This window comes from Suillus clintonianus, assembly GCF_016758775.1.
Source record: "Suillus clintonianus strain FC179 chromosome Unknown DEU56scaffold_193, whole genome shotgun sequence".
Lineage (NCBI taxonomy): Eukaryota > Fungi > Basidiomycota > Agaricomycetes > Boletales > Suillaceae > Suillus > Suillus clintonianus.
Genome location: NW_024539417.1, coordinates 40,949 through 57,879, shown reverse-complemented (window position 1 = coordinate 57,879; position 16,931 = coordinate 40,949). Strand labels below are relative to the sequence as shown.

At 49.3% G+C, this 16,931-nt stretch overlaps 4 protein-coding genes across 4 annotated transcripts; 2 read left to right on the top strand and 2 right to left on the bottom strand.

Moving 5' to 3' along the window:
* Positions 1-190: 190 nt before the first annotated feature.
* DEU56DRAFT_762182 (uncharacterized protein) lies at positions 191-1,604 on the bottom strand (the record flags this gene model as incomplete). Its single annotated transcript, XM_041350649.1, has 5 exons — positions 191-535; positions 582-597; positions 623-809; positions 858-1,311; positions 1,365-1,604. Coding segments are annotated over 5 exons (1,242 nt in total), but the record flags the coding sequence as incomplete, so codon positions are not given.
* A 1,709-nt stretch (positions 1,605-3,313) lies between these two features.
* DEU56DRAFT_975164 (uncharacterized protein) lies at positions 3,314-6,980 on the top strand (the record flags this gene model as incomplete). The annotated part of the gene is given in 7 exon segments (XM_041359573.1): positions 3,314-3,374; positions 3,884-4,083; positions 4,103-4,417; positions 4,480-4,605; positions 4,640-4,768; positions 4,823-6,503; positions 6,558-6,980. The coding sequence occupies 7 exon segments, from the start codon at positions 3,314-3,316 to the stop codon at positions 6,911-6,913; spliced, it is 2,868 nt and encodes a 955-aa protein (XP_041201021.1). The 3' UTR covers positions 6,914-6,980.
* Positions 6,981-6,995: 15 nt separating this feature from the next.
* On the bottom strand, positions 6,996-8,790 carry DEU56DRAFT_762179 (uncharacterized protein; the record flags this gene model as incomplete). Its single annotated transcript, XM_041350648.1, has 7 exons — positions 6,996-7,512; positions 7,560-7,621; positions 7,704-7,715; positions 7,764-7,842; positions 8,036-8,152; positions 8,306-8,417; positions 8,760-8,790. The coding sequence occupies 7 exons, from the start codon at positions 8,788-8,790 to the stop codon at positions 6,996-6,998; spliced, it is 930 nt and encodes a 309-aa protein (XP_041201020.1).
* A 415-nt stretch (positions 8,791-9,205) lies between these two features.
* Positions 9,206-10,353, top strand: DEU56DRAFT_762178 (uncharacterized protein; the record flags this gene model as incomplete). Its single annotated transcript, XM_041350647.1, has 3 exons — positions 9,206-9,382; positions 9,431-9,766; positions 9,829-10,353. 3 exons carry the CDS (start codon positions 9,206-9,208, stop codon positions 10,351-10,353), a joined length of 1,038 nt encoding a protein of 345 aa, XP_041201019.1.
* Positions 10,354-16,931: the final 6,578 nt, after the last annotated feature.

Below are 16,931 nucleotides of genomic sequence, written 5' to 3'. Positions count from 1 at the left end.
TGCACAGACACGAACAAAACGCACAAAAGCGAACAAAACACACAGAAAAAAAGGTTGCGGAACGGGTCCATAGTATGATAGTACAATAGACGTGATCATGTACAAACTAAGCTAAAAAGTAATGCGATATCTACTGCACCCCAGCCATCATCATCATGTCGAGTTGAGCTAATACATTAGTCGATCGAACCTGCGAGTCCCCAATGCTTAACATATGAGATTTCCGATAGTCGAACGCAATTCTCTGGACACCGTCCATGTTGCCAATGTAGCGCACAATGTCCTCGAATGTCTCACTCCCTTCGTGTTGCGTGAATGGCAGGATGACTGGTGGATGGGGAATCTGCTCCCGCAGCGCTAATTTCACAGCTGCACCAATAGCACCAAAGGCGTAGTTGAGTTGTTGATGTCGATGTAACGCCGAGGTGGAGAGGAATTGTGAGATACCGAGGTCGCTACACCATATGAATTGAACGGCAACATGAAAAATCAGGGGATTGTCGAGAACCCCGTCAAGTATGGTGACATGCCCGCTCTGAAAAAAGATCACAATTTGGTATTTAGAAGAAAATTGAACGTACTGCGTCGACCGTAAACCTATTCATGAAGGCCAACGGGTTACGTGTCGTTAATCAATGCGGTTATGACACGACCCCGAAATTGGACTGGTTGGAGATTGGACTCTAGCGGGGGGTAGAAAGTGTAGCCCAAGGCGAGACAACTCCGTACCATGTCCAATAGCTTCCGAAAACAGCCGTTCCAGGCGGCTGTCACCTGCTGACGTTCACTACTTGTCGTTCGGATTGTAACTACAATGAATCAGTATTCAACTCCGCAAATTATATGTAAACACGTACCATTCATACCTGGCATGACGACTCTGAAATCGCGAGAAACAAGCGCCGCCCTCTCACCATCAGTACCGGCCATTGCAGATGCCGTCAAGAAGAATCGTAAGATTCTTCTTTTTGCAGAATTGAGGATCTGTTTTTTGACAAGGGAATTGACGTTAATGAGGGCTGGTGTAGTTGGCTGCACAGCAGCAGGACCAGGAAAGATGGCAGGGGCCGCTGGTGCAACTCCGCTAGCAGTAATTCCTGGCTGCATAGCAACAAACTTGAGTGACAAAGGGACCAGTGTGCTTGGCCGTGAAGCAACAGGGGCAGCAATCGTGGATGGGATAGCGAGGGCAGCCATCGGAGCTGTTGGCTCAGGTGGCCGAAGGACCCTGGGTTCAGGTATGAAATATGGCGTGAAGGAGGGTCGAGGGCGATGATTTCTCTCAGGATGCTGTGACGACCCTGCCAGCATCTGGGGAACTGGGGGTTGTATAAAGAGTCGAGTTGGGCGGAGTAAGGGATTACAGGGTAGACGTCATCACCGGCATCAAGTGGTTTGCTGGTGCTAGATGACGGCGCGGGGGGTGGAGCATCCATCTCGGGCGTGAGCAATTGTAGACTATTAGTTGTTGCATATGGATAGACACCATCACCAGCGTCAAGTGGTTCAAGTGTGCTAGACGATGGCGTGGGGGGTGGAGCATCCATCTCGGACGTTAGCGATTTTAGACTACTTGTAGTCGTTGCATATTGTGGGTCGGTCATACGGAGGAACCTTGAAAGTGGGTCCCCCTCATCATCTGCTTCAAGTTGATCTGTCAACAAGCGACTAGTGTATTACTGGCTTGGGTACCACCGTTTAATTCGGATTTCTATCTGCATAGTCTGACAACGAGAACCTGTCTTGAAGCTGGCCAGGGAAGTGTGGATATTCATTGTCATCCGGCGGCATACTTTGCTGGAAGCAAATACTGGCAGTAGGAAACAAGGAGATGCGAGATCACGGCGAGAGAGCTGGCATAACGTGCCAGAAACATGTAGAATCCTGATCATAATGAAGACTCAATAGAATAGAGCCGAGCCAGTGGTCATATAATCGCGATCCGATACCTAGCGGTCCTAATCATGAGAAGAGTGATATGCTGCTATCAGTAGTGTAAGACTGAGCACGACTATTTCACGTACAATGACAGATGGGGAATGGAGGCAAAAACTGAATTGACTCACGATGAGCATATCAGTTGGGCGATTAAACTGGGGCGTTCACGTTTGCAGCTGATTACAGATCGATTTGAAGCCTCGAGTCTATGGGCTTGGCGGGTAAGCGGCCTTACAGTTGCAATTGGGTAATACAAGTAGCCACAGATGCCGGAACATGCAAGAATCAATGACTTATATGGACTGTTTAAACGACTACATATATGGAGCGTTCAAACGACGACATATATGGCAAAAATCAACCGAGCCTTCCATACGCCAATTAATATGTATTGTATTGATGCCATCATAGATATCATGTTAATTCTTGTTTCAGGTGATAAGACGAGCAAGAGTGGAACAACACATGCATTTGACAGGTGTCTACAACATCGTAAGTGCATACAAAAATTCACAAATCGCCATGAAGTAATAGATACCTCCACATCAATAATGATCACGAGAAACAGATATTGAACATAAGACAAGAAGAGCGATTGGAGTGGTAAAAGGGAGCCTGCAACTTGCGATGAGTTGAATGGTAATACTTGAAAGGAGGATTTCCCATACCGCTGAAAGGGCGACTATCAGTCAGCTGACAACCTAGAGCCTGCGCCTTCACCTGAATCCTCAGAGTCATGATCCGAATCATCTGGGGGCAGGTCTGCGTAAGACCCATCACTCAAATCTGGATCTGAGTGTTCAGAGGGTTCCCTAGTGCCGATGCAGGAGAGTCCACCATTAGGGTGAAGAGGAAATGCCGCAGCAGGTTTCAAAAATGCATGTTTAACACGTGAATTGAGGAGGGTTGCAACCTGGTCAGTTTGGGCACTAGCGACGCGGAGGATCTCGCATTCGTCTTCAAAGACAGCTTGAAGATATTTTCTATCATCCTCAAGTTCCGCCTGCCCACGCTGTGAAAAAATCCTCCTAAAGCCGTGCAATTCCCCATCCGCCATCTTGAACCGTTGTTCGTTTTCACCATAGATGGCAATGAGGAATTCTTCATACTGTGCAGCCTCGTCAATTTCCCACGTCGCCAACACCATGCGTTGGCGCGCAACCTCGCGACTTGCGAGCTTGGCCTTGTATCCTTTGTACAAGGTTGCAGTCGTCATTTGAGAAAGGCCGCTCTCCAACTGTTCTTGAAACTTTCAGACCACATCAATGAGTTATCAATGTCTAGAAGTAAATATGGCATACCTTCTGTGTTGCTTCCAACGAGAATTCTGGTTGGAATTTGGACTTTATCATCCGAGCTGCATAACGAAGCTCCAATGGAGCTGGATTGGGGGGGTATGGAAAATGTTTCCTTGATGTCCGAGACTTTGATGTTTTGTCATGTGTAACAAATGTGCTCTCTTTCGCTTCAGAAGGCGTAGGTTTGCCATCCTCTGAAAGGCTTAGATATGAGGCATGTAAATCTGTATTCATCGTAATTGAAGAGCCTGATCGTTGGCTTGAATTACAGAGAGTCGGACTAGGGCAGTCAGGAGAAGACAGAACAGTGGGACTGCTCATTCGAGCAGGAGATAAAGGCGGACTATTTGATTTAACAGGAGACGAGGCTGGTGAGCTGTCCATCTTATTGTGCGAATCTTACCCTGGAACTTTGGCAATGTATTATTGATATCCGGTATCGGAGCCTGAAAAATGACATAGAGGAGATAGCATCTAGTATTAGTGAACATTCCCTCGTACCATTATGGTCCAATGCACAGGATGTTATACGACTTTTTCGGCCACTGGTTTAAGTCAACACTTAGCTAAAACCAAGAATCGATGCTGCATGGCTGTGCTCGCTGCATCACGCTCAAATGTCCACTCTCCAATACCAACTCCTTCAGATGATCTTGCGGACTCAGAAATCGAAGCTGATGATCAAGCACCTGCGAATGGAGGAGACTTTTTTGGTACTTACGAGGAAGATGAAATCCAATGGCCCGGTGACATGGAATGGTATGCTAACAGCAGTGAGAATAGTGACAGCTCGGACTCCGAGGATGATGTCGTACCTGGCCTCGATGATGCCGAATGGGAACCCCTCGTAACTGGAAGGGATTTAGAGGACCAACTCGGAAACTGCCGAAGAAGACAGCACAGAGATGAATAGCCACAATCGTGATTTGCGTCAGCAGATTGAGCAACGCGTGCTTCAGGAAGATGCAATCACTATTGTGCAATACCCTGATGCTCGAGCAGGGCACCCCATTCCGCAAGCTGACATATGCAATGCAAACGCTGCATACACTACTGTTATCAATGACACTGCAAATCCATATGCCCCCTTCGCCTCTCGAGTGGATTGGGAAATTGCACGATGGGCTAAATTACGTGGCCCAACTTCAACCGCATTTTCGGACTTGCTTGGTATCAGTGAAGTCAGTGAATGGTATTAATATCACCTTCGAGCTGTGGGTAATGTGTCTATCTTTGTTGACAGGTCCATGAAAAGCTTGGTCTTTCTTACAAGAACTCAAGGGAATTAAATAAGATCATCGACAAGCAGCTTCCTGGTCGCCCAAAGTTCAGGCGTGAACAAATTGTCGTCGCAGGCGAGGCTTTCGACGTTTTTTTATAGGGACGTTATCGAATGTGTTAAGGCTCTGTATGGTGACCCAGATTTTGCCGATTTTCTAATCTTTGCACCGGAACGCCACTATGCAGATGAGGAACAAACTGTCCGATTATTCCATGATATGCATACTGGTAAATGGTGGTGGGATACTCAGGTAAGTTCGCATTTTGGGGACTTCTGCTCATCGAAAATAACTGACATTAAATAGAAAAAGCTTGATCAGCGCAAACCGGGTGCTACCATCATTCCAATTATTATTTCGAGTGACAAGACTCAAGTAACAATGTTCCGAAATAAAACGGCTTACCCAGTCTACCTTACTATTGGCAACATTCCAAAGGAAATCCGCCGAAAGCCATCTCGCCGTGCCCATATTCTTCTCGCTTATCTTCCTACTACCCGTCTCGAGCACATCACCAACCAGGCTTCACGACGCCGAACCATTGCAAATCTGTATCATGCCTGCATGGGCCGTGTCTTAGCACCACTGGAGGAAGCTGGCTTAGATGGTATTGTCATGAAGAGTGGCAATGGTATCCTGCGTCACAGTCATCCCTTATTTGCTTGCTTCGTTGGTGACTATCCTGAGCAAGTCTTGGTTACAGGAGTCAAAACCACGGAATGTCCCAAATGTGACATACCACCAGCCGAACTCGGAAGCAATGCCGCACCTTTCGAGATGCGCAACCTTGACGCTGTCCTCAATGCATTGGCTGCGATTGATAACGGAGATCTCGCATTTGTACATGCATGCCGCGAAGCCGGAATCAAGCCCATTATACATCCGTTCTGGGAGCCCCTACCCTATACCAACATCTTCCAAGCCGTTACACCAGATGTGCTTCACCAATTATACCAGGGTCTTATCAAGCATCTCCTTGGTTGGCTGGCCGAGGCATTCGGAGCAGCTGAGATTGATGGAAGATGTCGAAGGCTCCCCCCAAATCACCATATCCGTCTATTTATGAAAGGTATCACTAGCCTCTCACAAATCAGTGGTACGGAGCATAGTCAGATATGCCGTTTTCTACTTGGGATCATCATCGACATCCGACTCCCCAACCGTCTTGCCCCAAGCCGTCTCATACGTGCCGTCAGAGGTCTACTTGACTTCCTGTACTTGGCGCAGTATCCTTGCCACAGCTCCGAAACATTGACTCTCCTCACAGAAGCTCTCGATCTTTTTCACAACAACAAGCAGATCTTCGTCGACCTTGGAATACGAAACAATTTTAATCTTCCAAAGCTCCATGCAGGCCGCCACTATATGTCGATGATCCAGACTTTTGGCACAACTGACAATTACAATACAGAATATACTGAGCGCCTCCACATCGACTTGGCCAAAGATGCATATCGTGCAACAAACCACAAAGATGAGTTTGTTCAAATGACTCAGTGGCTTGAACGCAAAGAGAAGATCGCTCGACATGAGAGACATGTCATGTGGCGCCTCCACGGCAATCCCATTCGACACCAACCTCGTCCAGCAAACCTGTCTTTCGACCGGGTTCAAACATTAACGAAGCATCCTAGCATGAAAGCTGTGCCAATTCAGAAGTTAATCACGGAGTATGGGGCCACGTACTTCCGTGAGGCGCTTGCAAGATATGTTGCACAGCTGCATCATCCACACGAAGCCACCACTCGTCGCCGCCTCGAGGACCTTGCTGCTGCTATCCACCTTCCATTCCGCACACTTCCTGTGTATCATATAATCAAATGGCGATCTGATGGTGCACAGGGACATGGTGACCCATGTGTCACAGTGGACAGCGCGCATGTCAAACCTCGCCGTGTGACCACCAGTCAAAAAGGCGCTGATGTCCCAGCACGATTTGATACTGTGCTTATTAATGATGGGACTGGCCGTTCTGCAGGTATTGAAGGTCAGTTTTTGATTCCCGAGGATGCTAGGCAGTCAAATGATGAATTTTCAACAGGCTACCGTGTGGGTCAGATTCGCGTAATATTCTCAATCCCGCAGAGTGCTGTTACAATGATGTTCCCTACCGCAATCCAGCCTCCCAAACATCTCGCCTATGTAGAGTGGTTCACTCGGTTTCCTCCTACAGCTGATTCGAACCATGGAATGTTCAAAATCAGCCGCTTCGTGCAATCGGGTGAGAGAGTTGCGAGCATCATACCCGTCACAAACATCCACCGAAGTGTCCATCTCATTCCAAAGTTCGGACCTGTCGCACCTCGTCAATGGACCAGTAGCGAAGTCCTCGAGCAATGTGACACTTTTTATGTTAATTCTTACATTGATAGGCATACATTTGTGACGGTTAGATAGCACATTGTAACTTCATTAAAGAATGTTGAAGTTTAGCGAGAAATCATCAACCTTATCTATAGCTTGTAATATTATTGTCTTTTTATTCAAGTTTGCATAATTTTGCATATCTTTGTCTAGCTTTGTGTGGGAGGGTTTTCCTGATGTTTGCCTTCCAATCGTTCGAGCACAGCCTCAGCTCAGGGTGAGTCGTACCAACACCGATGTGAAAGAGAAGGTATGCATGTTCGGATAGGCGTCCCCACGATGGTGGTGCGATGTCCTTTGAGGCCATCATCTCGAATAGGCGACGCATCGTGCGACGGATCGCATCAACACTAGCTGATGTGAGAGCATCTCCATGACCGTCTTCCAGGAAAGGGGCAGAGCCACGAGTTTTGATTGATCCGCGTCCCTCGGCGCTGTTGGACCATTTTTTCCATTCATCAAAGTCCCAGAACTTGGTGTCATAGTCATTACGGTCCAGAGGAGGAGGCCGCTCAGGTAGAGATTGGGTATGGGTCATTCCAGTCATTGCATCGGGCCCGGCGGGCGGGGTAAAAAATTTTGCGTCGGCATTTCGCAAGCCCACACAATTGGCGAGAGTATTAAATGCATTCCTATCGTGGATTAGTGTTAGTATCCTATCGTCGCAGTCAATACTTACTGTATGGTGTTGCATTCTGTTCGTAATTCCAAGTTCTCCTTCTCTAATGTTCGGATTCGTTGCTGCGAAGATGTAAGTGATGGGCATCATGCATATATGCACCCTATACAACCATAATTTGATCAGTATCATGCATATATGCACCCTGTAGTAGGGCTGTGAATACATGTAACATCTAATAGTATCAATACAAACAAAACTTACACCATTTGCGTCTCCGTGTGCGGGAAAAAACAGTGTTGGCTTCCGGGGCTGCGTGTCACGGAAAAGGTACCCTGGACCACTGGAAAAATGAGAGGAATCTTTAGGTGAAGGCGAAATATCTGAATTATAAGGTTGCTGCCAAGGACTCAGAAAATTGCCTGTCGACTGTTGCAAAGGAAGGTTGGGAAGATTCACAACAGGAGTCAAGGGAGAAGGTCTAGGATATGGCGGTGTGGGAGAAATCGTAGAAGTCCGCTATAGTGATAGCGTACCGATCCTGCTGGGTGCGAGAATAGTAGTCGACCCAAGGGGATAGCTCTGAGAGCAGTTCCTCAAGTATGAGCGAGGGGAACAGTGAAGAAGGAAGTGATGCGCTGAAGACAGAACGGCTGTGTATGCAAGGAGATGCGGAGATGCGAGAATGCGCGGAGATGCAAGGTATGTGGAGATGCGAGGTATGCAGATGCGGAGATGCGAGGTATGCAGATGCAGAGATGCGAGGTATGCAGATGCAGAGATGCGAGTGAATGTCTAGAGGGTACCAGGTATGCGAAACGGGTAGGGTACCAGGTATCGGAACAGGTAATCGGGTAGAGCGAACTAGGTACCAGGTATATGCGAAGACGTGCAGAAACCGCCTTGCAAGGAACTCAACTAGGACTAGCAATAGTCAACTGTCAATGGCGATGCGAGCGTTCGCACGGGATGAGAAGGCAAACAAGTGATTGCTCAAGCAAGGAAGGACAAGGTAAGACTAAGCTAGTGACTCCGCAACACACAACCAGAGAGGGAATGTAGGAAAGTGATGGATACCAGTCCGCAACGTAGTATATAACAGAGTCCGTAAGAAACCGGAACTGTATAAGCGAATGCATATGTACGCGAAGTCGGAGGGGGATAATATGTAAGTAGCACTATGCGACCTCGTGCATGGGAACTGATATGTAACTGGCCCTGCGAACGGTTAGGAATGACTAACTAAGGATGAGAACGCACCAGTGAGGACGGACGGACGCAGACAGGACATGGACGGATAGTGCGTTGCGATGCGATGAGTGCATGGATTCCGCAACCTCGTGTGATGGTCCGCAACGGCCTGTGGAAGGTATGCGTGACTTCGTCCAGTAAGGGGAAATGGTGCTGTACGGGGCTGCAGCCAGATCGTCTCCTACACCTGCGGGAGACTCAAACACTGACCATCCCTGGTCAGCAGCATGCGTGGAATGTGGACTTAGCAAGGGACGTCCACGGATAAGTCACGTGACCGGGTGTGTCGGAACGGTAAATGAAAAGAATGCGGATGCCGGTGATCGGAGTTGCGGACTTTGGTGCTTCGACCCGGAACAAGGGTTCCGTTGTTAACACATTGCGCACGCAGTTTTCTCGTTCCCTATAACCATCTTCCTTTCCATTTTTCTTTCTCTTTCTTCCCATCCTCTACCATGCCTCCCTTCGTCTTCATCAACAAACCTCCAGTGGATGACGAGTCTGCACGTTTGCGGAAGGAATTCGCGTCCCTTGTTGCGAAGTTGGACGTGACTATGAAGGTCGTTCCGGACGATCAACCAGAGTTGATGGAGGAGAAGCGGGATTGGAATAGGCAATGGGATGAGTTGTCCGTGAGTACCTGTTGCTTTCCTTATTGATTCGCATTGACTGGCGCGTAGGCTTCGTTTAGCACATGCTTTGCTGCCGCGCAGAAGCGTGGGCTACAGTTCTCATTGTCCGCAGCCGATACCGCCTTGGTCAAGAGCGGGAATCTGACATATGCAATGCACGAGTGTCAGTTGACCGAGAAGATGCAGGACGACCAGGAGAAGATGGATGTGGTTTTGGGCAACGCTAGTGCTGGTGAGGAGGATGCGGATGGAGAGCCTGAGGTTGCGAGTACCAAGGTAGCGACTTCTACCAAGCGTCCACGTAAGGCGGCTGGTAAGGGAGCTGGGAAGACGAAGAAATCTCCAGAGGTAGTTCCGTCTGAGGCCGATGAGCCGCAGGAACCAGTACGTCGTTGTTCAGTGTCTTGCGCAACGGAGATGTGTTTGGCTGACGATGCGAGTTGCAGAAGCTTGGTGGTCGTGCGATCGCCCCAGGACCTAAGGTCGACCACGTTCTTCCCTGTGCCAATTGCAGGAAGCGTGACAAGCTTTGCAGTGGTTCGCGGGGCCAGCAGTGCGATCCTTGCAAGGTTGCGAGGACCAAGTGCGAGTACTCGTCTTTCGGAAAAGCGTCTGCGAAACAGGGTCCCTCTGTTGCGTCGACGCCTCCGGTGGCTAGTGGATCTCATTTGTCCGCACCTGGCCCTATCCGGCGTACCGTTTCTTCTCCGGAACGTCAGGTGTGGGATCCAATCGAGGTATCTGATGGTGAGATGGGGAGTACTGCTAGGCGTCGTTCAGTTGCGACTGGGAAGGGGAAGAAGATAGCAGTGGAGGATGATGTTGAGGATGCGGAGGACCTGGAGGAGTTGCATGAGATGCGCCAGGTGCATGCAAAGCTCATGCAAGCGTATAGCATGATCTTCGAGGCCACCCTCGCACTTGACAAGAGGGAAGCGCGCATCCTTAAGAAGTGTGCCGCTCGCAAGTAGATACCTATCTCAACCTGTTTTTCCATCGCATCCTGTTTGTACAAATAGAGGTGATCCTGGCGTCCGGTCCAATCCATATCCATGTCTGTCCGGGTCCCCACTGAATGCCTAATTAACAAGAAAAAATGGTAAGTGCGTGAATACGGTGCTATTTCAAATGAGAGTCAAGAATTTGAGAACGTGTCTTGTGCGTGCGGAGTACCGTCCGTCTTATCTTCGTCGTGCAACTGCCTTCCTCTGTACCAATCCTGTGCCCTGGTTGCGGTGAGTATATGATGCGAACTTTATACGAGTCAAATGTGCGTGATGCGATAGCCGCGTGCGAATGAGAAGAGTATCAGTTGGTTGCGCATCGGGTCTAGTCCTTTCTGTCCTTGTATGTATATACGTCTGCGTGTATGGAGTACGGTGTTTTCTGAATTAGTTGCGGTGTGGTTTATAGGGTAAGAAAAAGAGCGCCGGACGAAACCCGGGGTAGAAATGCATACTGTATTACTTGATATATTCTGAGATGAAGCGAGCGTGTGTGTTGAGTGATGAAATTTGAAGGTTGCGGGGGTGGAAACGAGTGTGCGTAACGAGTGTCGAGTGAAAGGAATGTGGGGTTTTAGGCGTCCGGGTCAGCGTCTTCATCGTCTGGTTCTTCCATCTCCTCTTCTGCAAGGTCATCCAGATTGGCGTCGCGGATGGTCTGAGCAGGCCTCATCTTGTTTGCATCCGGGGCAGAACTTGACCCAAGATTCCGTAGCGATGCGGATTTCCTTGCGACTATTAGGATCCGTAAGCGTGATGTCTTGTTCTCCGTTGGGAAGGTCTTCAGTACGGCAACTCGTAAGAGTGAAGAATGGTCGTCCGAGGAGTATGTCAAAATGTGCGGATTCTATTACCTGTACTTGGAACCACATTTCCCCTGAACCAAAATCTAGCGCAAGGTTTTCGATGACACCGAGCGTGCAATCTGTGGAAGTATTGACTGATTCCATGGTTAGCTTGTGATCTGAACGCAAGACTTCCGATCCGAGACTTTTCCATACTCTCCTTGGCATTACGATGCATTCAGCGCCCTGGTCTAGGATGCAGGAAAGAATCCGCCCTCCCTTCAAGGTTGCCTTGATACATCGCAGCGCTTCGAAGTGTTCTGATACAATGCGTCCATCGTCTGCTCGTGGGAGACAGTGATCATACTTTCGTACGAATGCCTCGATCTCGGAACGCGAGGTTAACTCATTGACTGATACCATACCTTCCATGACTCGCTTCGGGGTGATGAGCTCCCGAAATACCTTGCGGATGTCAGGTGAGACTGCCATGAGCTCTCGTATGGGCACATTGACATTTGAGTCTAGCATGCGGTCCACAACTTGCTTTTCGGCATGCTTGTCTTCCAGTGGGAACCCATATCTAAACTTCGCAGAGGGGTTAGTGTTAGTTGCGGGCGTAGATGATGAAGCAGCAGCGTTTCCCATAGTGGCAGTGGCTTTCGGAACTGTCGCAGGATTAGGTGCTGGTCTGGTGGTAGCTTCCTGGACCTGGGGCGATATGATCTCTTCGGTCGGCGCTATTCTGGATGAGGGCCCAGGCTTCGGACGCGTGGATGACTCTACTCCTTCAAAGCGAACATTCTTACCCTTCAGGTCTGATTTGCGTGCCCGGGTGTTAGCATACACCGTACAGGCTGCGATAGCTGCGTCCTCTAACTTCTTGAGCTCCTCATCAGGCTCCGCTTCTTCCGTGGCGCGAGTGAGCGAATATGCTGATGCGTCGATGTCAGTCTCTACTTGTATCCTTGGTTGAGCGCGACAGTATAACCCTGCAATCACGGTCGCATTGGCACCGGTTGCGGGGGTCTGTGATAGGAAGCGGTCGATGCGCTCCTGGTAAGTGCCGCTATCCCGATGTCCTGGGATACCTCTACCATCGGACATCACAAGTCGTCCTCCTTCATCTTCTACACACTTGCCATCGCGAATATACTGGTCGCGTGTCCTACACCATCGTTGGTAGTGGTCAGCTCCTCCGCAGAAATGGCATGGGCCTTGGGCTCTCTGCATCGTATACTCCTGTTTGACTACCACTCCTGGGCTTGGTTGCGGGCGTGGTTGCGGGGACGGAACATATTGCTGTGGTTGAGGTGCGTATGAAGTGCGAGCAGATGGTTGCGCTGGTGCTGGAATCGATACTGCGGATGTTCCTGGTAGCAGAAATACTGCGGCCTCGTAGACTTTGTCGATTGGGTATGGTTCTCCGGGGTGGAGGTTGGTGTGCAGTATACTGAGTCGATGTCTGAGGTGGGCGCCTATGTCTGCATGGAATCCGTCTTGAAAGAGTTGGTCGCGTTCGAGTTCCGACAGCTTCTTGTTCGTGAGTAGGAACTTGGATATCTTGAAGAACTTCCGGTAGTATACCCCGAGTTCCGCTTGCGAATTGATAGGCAGACGGGACTGCTCTGCGGATAACTGTGTAAGGTCAGCGCGGGTGAAGCGTCTATCACCTTCACAACCCGGATACAATGCTTTGACAGCTTTGATGAACTTGGCCCAATCGTTACCTGCGGCCTCGTCAAGTAGTGCCCAAGTCTCCGATTCTTCTGAGGATGCATATCGCATCGCCGCTTTGATACGCGCGGCATCGACTACTTGGGCCAAATCTGCGAGCTCGTTGACGTCTTCGATGAATTCCAGGAGCTTGTCTGGGGCGCCTTCAAACTTGGGTGCCTTGTCCGTGCCTCTGAGAGGCATCCTGAAAGTGTTAGTCGACATGGTTGCGGGAGGAGCGGGAATTACGGGAACGATGGTAATAGGTACTGCGGAAGGAATAGGGATACACGGAACAGATGGAACAGACGGAATCGAAAGGGATATCGTGGGTAGTTTCTGAGGGGAAGGAGCGAAATGGGGAAGGGATTCTAAGCGATTACGAGGAGATGAAAGAGGTAAGGAAATGACGGGTAGTGTTAAGCGCGGAAGTTCGGGTGTATGAGCACGAGTAGGATTACTAGATGAGGTAAGGGAGGTAGCGGTGGAGGGAGTGTCTAATGCGTGGGATGGCTTGTCTGTGGGGAAGTCAAATGATCCGGGGAAAAACGGAAGTAGCTCGTCAACAGTATCTTTCTCTTCTTCTGAAAGCGGAGAATCCGGGGTGAGACGCAGAGGTTCGTCGTCTGAGGATTGAGATTGCGGATGCGATCTTGATGGTCCGGGTTGTGGATGGTCCTCTTCTTCTGGGATTGGCGCGAAGAAGCTTTCTTGGTCGAGGCTAATAGATGCTAGTTTCTGCTTCGCAATGCGGGCCGGTGTTTGTCTCAGCGATCTTCCAACTTTCTCGGCTATAATCCCCTCGCGGTGGGCTCCAGTTGTGGGAGAAATCGTAGAAGTCCGCTATAGTGATAGCGTACCGATCCTGCTGGGTGCGAGAATAGTAGTCGACCCAAGGGGATAGCTCTGAGAGCAGTTCCTCAAGTATGAGCGAGGGGAACAGTGAAGAAGGAAGTGATGCGCTGAAGACAGAACGGCTGTGTATGCAAGGAGATGCGGAGATGCGAGAATGCGCGGAGATGCAAGGTATGTGGAGATGCGAGGTATGCAGATGCGGAGATGCGAGGTATGCAGATGCAGAGATGCGAGGTATGCAGATGCAGAGATGCGAGTGAATGTCTAGAGGGTACCAGGTATGCGAAACGGGTAGGGTACCAGGTATCGGAACAGGTAATCGGGTAGAGCGAACTAGGTACCAGGTATATGCGAAGACGTGCAGAAACCGCCTTGCAAGGAACTCAACTAGGACTAGCAATAGTCAACTGTCAATGGCGATGCGAGCGTTCGCACGGGATGAGAAGGCAAACAAGTGATTGCTCAAGCAAGGAAGGACAAGGTAAGACTAAGCTAGTGACTCCGCAACACACAACCAGAGAGGGAATGTAGGAAAGTGATGGATACCAGTCCGCAACGTAGTATATAACAGAGTCCGTAAGAAACCGGAACTGTATAAGCGAATGCATATGTACGCGAAGTCGGAGGGGGATAATATGTAAGTAGCACTATGCGACCTCGTGCATGGGAACTGATATGTAACTGGCCCTGCGAACGGTTAGGAATGACTAACTAAGGATGAGAACGCACCAGTGAGGACGGACGGACGCAGACAGGACATGGACGGATAGTGCGTTGCGATGCGATGAGTGCATGGATTCCGCAACCTCGTGTGATGGTCCGCAACGGCCTGTGGAAGGTATGCGTGACTTCGTCCAGTAAGGGGAAATGGTGCTGTACGGGGCTGCAGCCAGATCGTCTCCTACAGCGGTTCGGAGGAGAAATTAGCTGAAGCTTCTGGGTGTTGTTGATAAAGCCTCCTTGATTCAACAAAGTTCGGAAGACCAGTGATGTCGAGTGCAGACATCGTGGTGGTAGGGGAAGCCAGTAAGACAGTAATAAGAGAGCAAGACGTCACAGTAAGATATCGGCAAACTCCGAGTTTACCTTGAAGGTCGTGAACTTCAACTTCACATGTCGTAGCCTCGTAGGCACTTGTGTGCTGTATACATAGACATCATTTAATGCAATACAATACATTGTGAATATGGTCAAAAAGCTTATCATAGTAAGAACAAACTGAGAGCACAATATCTAGTCCCCCTCCTCAATTTCCTGCTCGTCTTCCTCGTCTTCTTGATCCTGTTCAACACCGAAGTGAAAAATATCAAGCCCGGGACGCTCAAGGACGAAAAATCGATCTTCTATGATTCCAGATGGTAGAGTAGGACGGTGAGGAATCATCGCAACAACAGATTTGATGGAGGTGACTTCAACAACACAGAGCCCTTCATTGCCAAGGTATTTGCACGAAAGAACAGTTCGATTCGAAAGACGAACAAGATCAGCATCTGGAGGAGAGAAAACTGATATTACTGCAATGTTTACATCACGCCATTCACCGACGTTATCGGTAGGAATTGCAACCTGTGTGAAGTACTGGATTTCGGCAAAGCGGACAGCCTCGTCAATAATTACCTGTATACTACAATCAGTACGTGGTATGTTAAGTACAGTTAACACATACTTTGACGTGACGTGCAATGCGCAATTTTTCGAGTGGACGTTCTGATTCACGCCAGGCAGTGCGTGCAATTTGACCACATGGAAGTCGGAGCCGAGCCCAACGATGCATTTGGGGGAGTGGTGCATGGACGAAATCTTCAAGAAGGGCTACATGAATTGCTGGTGGACGATATGGTCGCTTGTCCCTCATTCGGAGGAGGACATAACCATTTCCGAGTTCTTGATGTCCACGTGGAAGAACATTGTCGGGGGGAGCTAAGAATGGTAGTATAGATTTGAGTGCGTTTGCTTGGCATCGTCGGACGGCCTCCATTGAAAGGTTTGCGTAAGGATTCGAAGGCTGTCGGATTTGTTGACCAAGGTTGCCGATCGTCCGCTCCATTGTCCACTGTGCATAACACACTGGAGGGCCTTTACGTATGGCTTCGAGCACAAGGTGATTGACCTGGTGTACACACGGACGTATAAAATGAATGCGATCACATCGGCGCTGGTAATACAACTGTTCGAACTCAATCTCCCACTCGCCAAGTAGAAGTTGAGCCTCCCGAAGTTCGTCTTGTGAGATGCTGTGCTGACAAACTATGCGCATCCCTCGTACGAGCTTGCTGAAATTCAGCCATATGTCTTGTGGAAGAACATTGTGCAGGAGTGCAGGTGCGAGGCCGAAAATGTAGAGTTGAAATTCCCAGGTTTTGTACTGCGTGTTAAGCTTCTCCGCTGGATCACGAGGTGCACGATCGAACGAGCCAGGGATGTGGTGGGCTGTGGCACCAATAATCGCACCGTGGGCAGTCCAAGCATCGTCATCGTGAAAAATTGCCCAATGCCAAGTGCGAATGTCGTCTGACACATTGCACTTGATTGTCCCTCGCCACAAGCTTAGGATTAGATCAGATATGTTAGCAATTAAATGCATGACGTCGGTGGTAAGACAATCGGGGATTCCCAGAACATGTGCTGGGTTGAGTCCGAGCAAGAGACTGGGTTTGACTATGCCCGTTTCAGTTCTACGCTTCTCGAACTGAGTTGGGTTCGGGGAACTAACGACGTGACGAAGGTTCGTGGGATACGAAGCAGAACCGGTGGCAGGTAAATTGAAGACGTCAACATCGTCGTGACTGCATCCTTGAACAGCATAGTTCAAGGGCTTTAGGAGGGCAGGAAAATAATGGGAGCCTTGGGGTTTGCGACGGCCAATAAGCCCACAGTATACTCGGCATCCATTTCGGCCACTATGGCCAACCATACCATCGAAATGGACGAGGCCAAGAGCATCGGCTGTCGGTAGAGCGAGGAAGGGGTGTGAGGTGAAATGTATGTCACGGGAGGCATCCCAAATGCGAAGACCCTCGTTCTGTAGAGATGCGAGATGATGAAAACCTGGAAATAAGAACGAGTCGAAGTTTTTTGGATTTTTGGGTCCAGGGATTATTGCACCAGGGAGAACGTACTGTTTTTTGTAGCGGCGGCTGGGGTGATGGTCGAGAATAATCCAAATAACGATCCAACAATCAGAATTTT